The sequence below is a fragment of the Daphnia pulex genome, chromosome 7 (assembly GCF_021134715.1).
Source record: "Daphnia pulex isolate KAP4 chromosome 7, ASM2113471v1".
NCBI classification, from domain to species: domain Eukaryota; kingdom Metazoa; phylum Arthropoda; class Branchiopoda; order Diplostraca; family Daphniidae; genus Daphnia; species Daphnia pulex.
Window position 1 is genome coordinate 6,562,524 of NC_060023.1, and position 11,540 is coordinate 6,574,063.

Here is an 11,540-nt window from a genome sequence, read left to right on the forward strand (position 1 = left end):
TCAGTTAATCTAATAATGTGGGGGAAGGCCATAACATTATTGTGAAGGAGAATGGAGTCAGCGAGTGTAAAGGTAATCCTAAAGAGTAAAAATTGTGTCTTTTTTAAGTTTTGAGATTTTTGATGAAGTAAGAGGAAAGGTTGGGTTTATTGCCATGCATAGTCCTTATGGGTTTATTTTTTAAGAAGGTGGCTAATTCAATTTTTTGATAGGGGCTCTTTTCAAAGTAATGATTAAAGATAGCTTTATGCAGTTCATTCAGATGTTTTTTTACTTGTATCCAATTGCGTGATGAATTATAGTTGGTGATGAATTTAAAGGCCGAAGTAATTGATGACCTGTCATTTTTAGAAGTAAGTTCGTTGAGGTTTTTAGAAAACAGTAATTTAATATAGTTTTTAATCAAGAATTTAGGGTAACCCATGTTGATGAAGTCTCTTTTTTTTTAATTTTTTGGCGTGTTTCCGAAAATATTCTTCGAATACGCATTAGTTGGGAGTAGGGGGTAGCTTTAATGGTGTTAGGCGGGTGCATTGAGCAGGAATGTAAATAGGATCCGGAAGCTGTTTCCTTGGAGTATGGTTCAGTGATAATACGGTTTTTTAGTTATTGTGACAGTAGTGACTAAGAAGTTTTGTATTTGGCCAGGTTAACTGAATTCGTAATTAACGCTGGAGTTGGAAATGGTCAAGATGGTTGCGGAGAATATAGGTTCATTATATTCAGTGGTGATAAAAAAAATCGTCAATTAAGCGAAGAAAACAAATGAGCCAGTTGGGGGGTGATACAATAAGGCTCCGGAGGATGTATAACATATAGCTTTTGACAAAATAGACGGATATGCACCAGCCCATTACTGTACCTTGTATTTGGTGAAAAAAGTTTTTATTTTTGAAGGGTATCATAGAGTTAGTGAGAAAAGAGAGAGTGTGTTTTCTCTTGAATAAAGGTGGATGAGGGAGAGGACATAGCTTTTTTGTTTTAGATATATTTTTTAGAGTTTCTCAGATTATCCGTATATAAATTGGTTGCAGCTATAATTGCTTCATTCCATGGAATTAGGATATAAGCTGGTGACATCGGCGGTGAGTAAGGTAGAGACGGAAGGGAGGGAATTATTTGATAGTTTTTGTAAGAAGTCTTGAGTATCAATAAGGGAGCCCGATATAAGTGATAATAGGTGACCGGTAATTTCGGTTGTATATTAGTCAAGTGGATATGTTACGGAGGAAAAAGTAGCTACGATCCGGCGACCAGGGAAAGTTTTTACTGGATGGTTGTTTATTTTTGTGAATTTTGGGTAAAAAATAAATGGCTGAGCCGGTGGGGGGTCTTTTACGGATGTGTTAATCTTCAACGGGACTAATAAGTTGAAGGCTGAGTAAATTTTCTGATAGCTCATGGAATTGCAGTTGTATAAATAAAAGATTATTTTCATAATCGTTTCTAGATAATTCCAGGTAATGATCTTTATCATTAAGTTGTCTCATGCCTTCTCTGTCGTAGTCTTTTATAAGCCAAAGCACCGTATAACGTCCCTTGTCAGATTTTAGGATGTGAATATCTTGTCTGCCTTGGAGGTTATCAAGTTCTAAAGGGATTTTTTTGTTGGTTGTGTCATTATTGGTGATACTGGATTCAGGTAGTAGGTTAAAAAGATTAATTATTCTGGTATCAGTCATCCATGATTGTACTCAGTACTAGTGAATTGTACTGGTGAATTTATTAAGCCATCCTTTGATGTGGTTTGAGGTTTTTTCTGAGCGAAAAAGAGTGATGTGTTGATGCTATGGATTAGGAGGGAGATTGGTTGTTGGGGAAAGGGAGCTGCTGGTGAATTTGGAATAAAGTTAAGGCCTAAGCATAGTATTTCGATAGCTTCGTTAGACAGTGGTTCAGGTGATTGGTTGACTAAGATGTTATTTTTTAAGAGATTGTTGATTATTTTAGTGGATTGGAAAATTATAGTAAGAACTGTCAATAAAGGTGAGAAAATTCCTGTAAGGAACTGAAAGGATTTTTATTCAAATTATTTTGAGAAGAATACAGAAACATTTTTAATTTGTAGTACGTGTTCGTAGTACTTTTCCCAGTAGTTCTCCCTCTTCAGGACCGCCCCTACCGCCAAGTAAGGTAAAGCTTCCGGAGCTCGCCAAAAGGAGCAGGCCAGTCAAATTCGTTGGCTAGGGAGCAGGAGGGGGAAAAAAGTCGCCTGCTGAACTTTACACAGAGTGTCCCATCTCCTTATCTCTGGTATTGGTTAAAAGTTGGTGGAATGATGGGGTTTGTCTCACATTGGTTAACGGTTTCGTTAGTTTATTCGGTAGAATATGCTTAATTATGTTTCTAGGTTTGTGATGGGAATTTTATTTGTAAGGAGTGCGCCGTAAGTTGAGTGTCTATACATAGAGATTAGTCAAAATCAGATGGTAGTTAAATGGACTGGAGAAAAAGATGCAGAAGAGTATAAAAAATGTTGGAGAGGCAGGGCATATGATAATTTTTTGTATGTGCAGTGGATGAATGTAGTCGGGGATTTGTACTGAGTGCATCTGCTCATAATCTGCGATGAGAAGGATGGAATGCATTTGGTAAAAATAGGCTCGAAGTGAGTTGGGGTAACGGGGGTGAATAGGCGGGTCCTTAGTGCCTGTCAATGGAAAATATTGGGGGGTAACAAAGTTAAGATCCTATAGGTGATAATGCTATAAGGTTAACAGACAAATAAGTGGTAGGTATGCCGGATGGGGCTGGAGGTGATATTTATCCTTGGAAGTTTTTTTTGTTACTGGCTGTGAATTGGGGTGATTGGGGGTGAGTATGGTTATAAATGTTAGATCGATTCTTTCAATTAAAAGGTAGGATAAAAATCTATATATATATTTTTAGCAAATGCAAGATTATTCCAAAAGTGGAGTCGATTGGTTTATGTAAAAGTAAGTATTAAAAAAATATTATCTTTTTATTTTTTTTTAAAGAAAGGAAAAGTGAGTCTGGGAATGTTTAGTCACCATCGGAAGAGAGTATCATTAAAAGAAGCAATTTGATGCTGAAAGCAGGTATAATGGCGTGTCCCAGTGATTATGATGTTGAAGTACAATTTTATGTTCAAAACGTTTATCAATTATGGGAGGAGTTGGTTCACGAAGGGGATGTAGTTATGGAATCATAGAAAATAGACTGGGAACCAGAGTTGTTGGTGGATCAAGAAGAGGAAATGGTTGAGCAAGTCGCCATCGTCGCCAAGAAGGCGACGCTGTGAATCCCGGGGAGGATGATGGAGTTACCATAATTGAAGAACTTATTGATTTACCGGGTAAAATCTGGTTTGGTAGGTGTTATTTATTTAGATGTTAATTATTTGTACCAGGTGACGGAGATAGCTGTTATCAGGATACACGGGTGAAGAAGAAGGAGGAGAAGAGGAAGGAGAAGAAGAGAAAGACGAGGAGGGCGGATGGTGCGGCACCGAAGAAGGATAAAAGTCATAAATTAGGTGTACGTCACCATGCTCAGTTGGGGAGTAATAAAGTCAGGCTTCCGTAAAGAAATTGTATTAAAGAGAAGGAAACTTTATAATTTATTTTTTTTGTCAAAAAGATTAAAACGTGTGAGTTGGGAGAGTAGGACTGAATGAAATGAGGAAAGGAGGGAAACGTGGTGGTTACAGAGTTAGATATGGTGGTGTGTTTTATGTAAGGTGTATAGAATAGTCTTCAGAAAAAATGTGGCTGTGGGATTATTGGAGCTAAGGTATGTAAAAAAATTTTTTTATCATTTCATGGTGGAAGAGTCGAAGTGAGTTTGTGGAAACAGGGGTGAGAAAATTAGGGTGAGTCACACGTGTCTGTTGGATTATAACTGAATTGCAGGTTAGTATAAGCTGGGTCTGGAGTATATGCTAAGTATCTATGTGGTGAAATTGCTGTGTTTTTAGGGATTTCGTGTTTCAGTTCGGGTTTTTTAGTTGAAAATTAAAAATGGGGAATTGGGTAATGTAGTTAAAAATCAAAATTTGAGTGGGTTGATAAGAGAGAAAAAAATGAACTGGATTGATTTTTATAGGGAATATATGGCAATGTTGCTACCGGGATATCAGGTCAGTGGCCATGATGGATGACCAGAGATATCTGTTGATTCTTTCCTGTTTATGTCGGTGTGTTGAAGTTATAAATCAGTTATCGGAGAATATCGGTCATCTGGAAGATAAGATTGAAGGAATGGGGTGGAATATTAATTTTCCATCGGATCGTATCATTGTTCCAGAGGGAGATCAGTAGGAAAATTGGGATGTACAAGAACGTGCTGTGGACCCACTGCTAGTTGGTGATGTCGTGATCGTCGAGCAGATAATTGATTTGACTGATGAGTAACTGTTTTTTTTTATAAAACTTCAAGGAAGAAAATTATATTTAAAACACTTTTGTTTGATGAGAAGCTATTATGGCGGAAAGGGTCAATGAGTCTGGACGATAAAGTAGTCATGATAGTTCATGGAGTTAGGTGGAGGATCATGATTCGAATAACAAAGCTTAATTCAGGAGAGTTGTTAATCAATTTTTCGTGTTGGTTGGTTTATTGGGAGTGAGTACGGACTCTTGTCAGAGGTGGGTGTCGAATAGTGGCATATACGTGTAGAGTTTAAATTTATTCTTTTTGTTTGTTGTATTATATTGTTTGGTTATAGCTGATTTTCTAATGGGGGTTTAAGGAAAAAAAAGAAAGTGGGGTAAAGGGGTGAGTGTGGGGTTGAAAGCGTTTTTCTTGGGTGATTGGTGGTTAGGAAGATCGGGGGTGAGTTGGAATACTGTAAGTTAGGTTAAAAAAAAACAACAGAAAAGGATGAACCAGATTAGGTCTGGTTTAAAGTGGATTTTGAAAAGACAAGTGTCCTGTATGTTGGTTTTGAAAAAAAAAAATTGTAGGGGCGTGTTAAGTATAACTAATGGATAAAGGATAGGTTTTTTTAATCATGTCGTGTTTGTATTAATTGCGAGTATTTTCAGGGGTATTTTGCCAGATTAAAAAAAATTGATCTGGTGGGAGATTCGGATTGGGTTTACTGTGGGAAAAAAATTTATCTTGGGTGGGGTTTGAAGGATTTGTACAAAGTGTAGTTAGGGTGCTGCGAAATTCACAGTTTTATCACATATCTTCAAGTTGGGATGGTTAAATATTGAGTGTCAAAGAAGTTAATTTCTTGTATGGGTTTAATATGTGGTAGAGACATGGCCTACTAAATCTAACGGCCAAAAGGCATAGATTCTTCCCTGTAGTTCAAAGAAAGTCGATTCTCCCAACCACCCTCAGTTGCCGGAGGGCTTTTTTGCACCCATGGCCATCTTTTTTAAGGAATTTTTTTTTTCGATTTCCACAGTTCCATTCCACTTTTTCCGCACTTTCTTTTTGACACTGTGCCTGTTTACTGACGGACATTGCGGAGCACAGAGTGTCGTGGGTTGATTTTGTCCATTAAGTTGTAATGTAATAGCGATTTACTTTGAAGTTATTTAAAGGAACTTAGATAGAATGAAGAAAAAGTGTTTTGTGAAATATTGTGAGAACAAAAACTACGGGGAAATAATTCCAAAAGACGTTACTTTCCATATGTTCCCCAACGATGAAAATGTTATTGACAAATGGACTCAAAGTCTACTCAGTAATGAAACAGGTACATTTACATGAAAAATAACCTTATAGTGCTGCAAATACTGTATCAATGGATGTGTAAACATTACCTAAATCAGTCCACTGCTTTATCTTAATCTTTGTCCCTTGACTTAGGTTTTATTATTCTGCTCTCTTCATTCTTCTGATATTGATTGGTGCTGAGCAATACATTTCATTATCTTGTATTTAATTTAATCATTTATATATATTGCTTCAATACTATTACAGATCGACCTATAAGGGATTTTATTTTGAAGAAATTTAAAGTAAACAGTTATATACATAACTTAATTTTTTTCACTCTGTACATTTTACGACACAAGTTTCTCTTTTCATACATTTTCACTAAATGCTGGACTAAACCAACTTAAGGAGATATCACAAAATTGAGGAACTTAGATAGTTTACAAGTCATATGCTGATTTAAGCAGTATCTGTTCAAAGAAAACTTCTGTATTACTTTACTGTAAATTCTTTTACATTACATTATTAATAAATTATGTAAATAGATAATCACTTTTGAAGTTTACGAACTTTCCGTTTTTGTGGCTTGTAATCAACAATTGGCTTGTGTTCTGACAACATATTCAAGAAGTTCACAACATCATCCACCATCTTAGCACACATCCTCAATTCCGGAAGCATTTTTTCGAAGAAAATGTGAAATAAAAATCTTCCAAAATCTTGACGCCACCGATTCTGCAGGATATTTCAACCCCCCTCTATCTAGATATTGAAATATTTATAATTATTGGTTGTTATGTTAAGAAATTATACATGAAACCAAAAAATTGTTACCTAAATGCCTTATTAATCGAAGATATTCAGCTGAATGCGAAGGGTTAACCAATCGGGTATAGCAATCAATGCAATAGTCTTCAAGTTGACCAAGTTTATGAATTGTATATCCTACTACATACACTAAAGTAAGAGCGTCGCTGCAGAATGTTAAATGACCTACAACGAATAACATATTAAGAATAAGGCATGTAATGGTTTTCTATTAAAGTTAATGTTACTTGAAGGAACAGTTAATTGTATCAAAATTTTGAGATTCGCTGGATTAGTTTTTTCCAAACATATCTTTTCTCTTATTCTGGTTATCCGGGGTTTTCTTTGCACTATTAATAGTGGTGACTATTCCCGTAAAACAGCTTCGGTTTTCAATGGAGTATTTGATGACATTGAAGTCAATGATAAAGCAGTTCGATTGATCTTTTCAACAGCATTTAGACAGTGAGCAACCCATGGGTGGTCATTACTTCCGCAATGATGACGAACCGATCCATGGAATCTTTCAATATTATCAGTAGAAAATCGTCTTGTTAAAACATATTTCTGACCACTATCTAGTAAATGGCGAATACAATTTGCAGTAGAACGACTAGTAAAGATTATTGCTTCTAATGTCTCTTTGGTTAAACATTCCAAAATGTTTTTTTTTTGTTATCATTCCATTTCTTCATTTCTTCTGGAAATTCTACATCCAAATACACTAATCTTTCATCAGTAGTTTCAGTGTACGGTTTTTCCCTTCTAGTCTTTGCCTTACATGCTGTGTCATGTTACTTACATCATGATAACAAAACCAATTCCACATTAGTTCCAAAAATTTACAAAGCGGTTCAACGTTACTGAAACCAACTATATTCATTTCACACATTGATCTTAATGACGCGGGAACTTCAGGCTTGAAAATGTCAATCGCCAATTTCACTTTCATTTTTTCAAAGTTTGTAGGATCTATGTGTTTTCTGGTAAGAAATCTACAAATATGGAAACTGCCGATGATGGTTCTTTGGTACAGTAACTGAATGAGTCCGAAATCAAGATTTTTTCCGTCTTTTACCAATTTTCTGTCGATGAGTTGATTACGTACGTTCTTCATTATATGTGTGTAATCGTACGAAAGGAACATTTTCTTGCATGGGTTTGCTGGGTTAGTAACTTTGAAGTTTTCGATGTCATTTGGTCGGCGAAGTAGTTAAAAAAGTTTGACATTTATTTTAGCATTATCACCAACTACTCTTTCCACTGAGAATCCAATTTCTTCTAGTTTCTTTATGACATGTACTGTCAAGAAAAATAATTGTCGTCCAGTTAACTTAGCCACTGGCCAACTACCAACAAGAGCACTAAATTTAGTGGTTAGGCCAGTCATCATGAAATTGATTAAGCTGTTGGCAAGGACTGGTTTTCTTGAATGACATGCTTCTTCAGTGTGTTAATCTTGTAAGCATACTGCACCTTCTGATATCTTTCCACCGTCCACATCTATTCCTTTGCCGATTTCTTCACATACTTGGTCGTCCTCGGATTCATTGTAGGCATCTTCAATTATTCCATCAACGTCTACCTCACCAAAATCAACTTCGCCGACAAATTCTTGTCTAGACTGAATCCACATCATCATTGCCCTACATGCCATTTCATCTATTTCGACAGAAATCTTCTTTTCGTGGGCTTCTACGAGCGAGTTAAACAACAACTTCAACCTTTCTTCATTAACATTGGTGATGCCCACTTTCCCTTTTGTGCGTCCTTTGTAGGAAAATAAAGTTGGCAAAGATGGCATTGTAAGAAGCTCATGTCTCCTGATGAAATCATAAGTGGTCGGTGTCCTGCCTTGCAACATTATTGCGTATTTTATTGACCATGGGCCGTATCGTATTCTGTTTTTTTTAACAGAAAAATTTAGTATCTATAATTAAAATGCATAAAACATAAAGTGAGCAACGATGAAATAGGAAAAATAAAACAAATTGAATACCTGGTCTAATAAAAATGATGATTTTGCGTGATGCTCGGAAGATTTGTTCTCTTCTTCTTCGAATATTTTGTGAATGGCTTCAAAACAATGTTTCACATGGTCATCAGATTTACTTAACAAAATCAAATCTGATCCGACAATATACTGAATATTCTCTAACTTATCCTCAAGTTTATCTATTTTGGTACGAAGTTTTCTAACTAATAGTCGCTGTCGTTCATACGGGGTTCCATTCCAAGATTTGCGTATTCGTGGACTATTACTAACTTTCTCGATGTTTTTCTTTTTTGACTGAATGTTGAACATAATATAATAAAGAGGACAAATTTGTACCATTAATTATAATGACAACAAGGTTATTTGTCAACTTAATGTACCTGAGACTCATTTGAAGCGTTACATAACTGCGATGGCGTTATATCCATTGTTACAGTATTTACAGCATTGTCCATCACCTCATTCACCTGTAAGTAACATGTAAACTCATTACTTATACTTAAAACATGGTAAGTTGTCATGTAAATGTACCTGAGACTCATTTGAAGCGTTACATAACTACGATGGCGTTATATCCATTGTTACAGTATTTACAGCATTGTCCATCACCTGTAAGTAATTAACTCATTTGTTACATTGAAAACAAGTTACGTTGTCCATCTAAATATACCTGAGATACATTAGTGGAAATTGAATTTTGTTCTCTTACTGATGTAATTGTCTTGTTAGTACTCATTCGTCAATTGTTATGTAAAGCAGTGTGTGGAATTGCTGCTAATACTTTTCTTTGGGGAAGATGTAAACCACATGTAGTAAACCCATTTTCTTGTGATAGCGTATTTACCTGTATGTAAAATTGCAAATGTTAGTAATTATGTGCAGACAGCATGTTTTAAAATAAGTTTGTAGCAAATTAACTGTTCCTTTAAATGTAGTAGGAACTGAATCCTTCTTTAAAAGTCTGTAATGTGGATAATCTCGTCTTAGAAAAAAACAACCCTGTTCAAAATGGTCGCTGCATATATAACTACTCTTCGTTATTTTTATGTCTTCCAACTTAGGGAAACCTGTTTCAAATCTATTACTGAGTAGACTTTGAGTCCATTTGTCAATAACATTTTCATCGTTGGGGAACATATGGAAAGTAACGTCTTTTGGAATTATTTCCCCATAGTTTTTGTTCTCACAATATTTCACAAAACACTTTTTCTTCATTCTATCTAAGTTCCTTTAAATAACTTCAAAGTAAATCGCTATTACATTACAACTTAATGGACAAAATCAACCCACGACACTCTGTGCTCCGCAATGTCCGTCAGTAAACAGGCACAGTGTCAAAAAGAAAGTGCGGAAAAAGTGGAATGGAACTGTGGAAATCGAAAAAAAAAATTCTTTAAAAAAGATGGCCACGGATGCAAAAAAGCCCTCCGGCAACTGAGGGTGGTTGGGAGAATCGACTTTCTTTGAACTACAGGGGAGAATCTATGCCTTGTGGCTGTTAGATTTAGTAGGCCATGGGTAGAGAGAGAAGGGAGGGATAGATGTGAATATACGGGGTAGGTAATATTGGTTGTTTTGTTGATTGGTAGATGGTGTTTAAAGTTTGTTATAGTGTTCATCAATTAATTAGTTGGGTTGAACATAAATATGGAGATGGTTAGTGCATATGGTCGTGAATTTTTGCGTTTCCCATGTTTAGATGGGTGGAATGACATTTTTATTATGAGGGTCGTGTTTATCAAGAGCGTGTGGAACGAGTTGCTAATAGGTTCTCAAAGGTTTATATTGTGCTTATAAATGAATTGACGAATTATGGTCTTAAAGTGCAGGGTGAGAGGTTTAAGTGTGCTGAGACATCCTATCATTATGCGTATATGTGATAAAACTTGAAATATACTTGTTGCATCATCTATTTCGTGCTGTGAAGATAAAGCTCAGTTATTTAAAAATGAAGGGTTAATTTTTTGGTGTAACGAAATCAGACTTCCTGGTTGTGGTGAAGGCCATAAAGGTATTATATTGTGCTAATGATCATTATGATTTCGGTGGAATATATGAGGAACGAGTAAATGGCCTCAGGGTCATTAGGAAGATTGGGAAGCCTTGGGTGAAATCCAGTTCGGTAGAAGAAGAAGAGGCACAAGAGGAGAAGCGTGTCCGGGGATTTAAGGACTCAATTGATCGGTTGGAGGGTGAATTGAGGAGCAATAAGAATGTCGTCGTTCCATCATTAGGTGAGGAAATACCAAAGAGAAGTTTGGTAATGCCGAAGCGGTCGTTGCGGGAGGAAAAAAAACCTTTAAGTTGAAAGTGTGGAATAACGTTAAAAAGACATTTTTCTAATTTAACAGGAAAAAAGGTGTTAAAGGCCCGTAAAGTAGTGGTGATAATGACAGGGTTAAAAAAAATCCTTTGAAAAGGCAAAAATAAATTTGTGTTTAGTATGAATGGATTTAATTCTGGTTTCTTTTGGAAAGCCACAATGGGATTTTTTATTGGGTGAGTGAGTTGGTGAATCGGGGGTGATTGCTACTGGTGTGAGTTAGGGGAAGGGGGGTGTGTTAGGAATGTGCTATGTTATTATTTATTTTTTAGGGTGAACCATGGAGTAGATTTAGCAACGGTGTGTTCTTTTTCAAGAGGAAAAAGAACATAAGTTGGTGATTACAGTATACGGTCAGCATCATTGATGCTTCCAATGAGTTTGATTTGAGGTTGCGGTTGTGCATTCAGGATATTTTACGTTTATGGGGAGAGTTACAAATACTCGGAGAGAGGATTGTTGAAGAGTCGAGTAGATTGGCAACAGTTATTGTTAGATGGAGGAGAAGATTTACATTTGGAGCTCTTGATTCCTGAAGGAGACCATGAGAACATAATGGAAGAGGAAAATGATTTTATGGACCTGTAGGATCGCATAGATTCACATGGTAATAATAAGAGTTTCGGATGGTTTTTTAGTTGGATTATATATATGTATTTTTTTAATAGGTGAAGATGAGCAGCCAGGCGGTGATTGAGGTGAGGAGAAGAACAATCTGAAAAATAGTTGTTTCGTTAGAAGGGTTTTCTGTATGGAAGTATCCTGGTTCCTTATTCAATT

General features: G+C 36.0%; 1 protein-coding gene across 1 annotated transcript; it reads right to left on the reverse strand.

The window, feature by feature from the left end:
- Window positions 1–7,795: 7,795 nt before the first annotated feature.
- Window positions 7,796–9,131, reverse strand: LOC124197662. The gene is made up of 2 exons (XM_046593195.1): window positions 8,441–9,131; window positions 7,796–8,371 (listed from the first exon to the last, which is right to left on the reverse strand). The coding sequence occupies exons 1-2, from the start codon at window positions 8,774–8,776 to the stop codon at window positions 7,895–7,897; spliced, it is 813 nt and encodes a 270-aa protein (XP_046449151.1). The 5' UTR covers window positions 8,777–9,131; the 3' UTR covers window positions 7,796–7,894.
- Window positions 9,132–11,540: the final 2,409 nt, after the last annotated feature.

Bases quoted from the DNA above. Each gene is read 5' to 3' on its own strand.
- LOC124197662 (XM_046593195.1), bottom strand. From the start codon at position 8,776: ATGGTACAAATTTGTCCTCTTTATTATATTATGTTCAACATTCAGTCA. The intron at 8,372-8,440 runs GTATTCAATTTG...TTTTAATTATAG, and splicing joins CATCATTTTTATTAGACCAG to ATACTAAATTTTTCTGTTAA.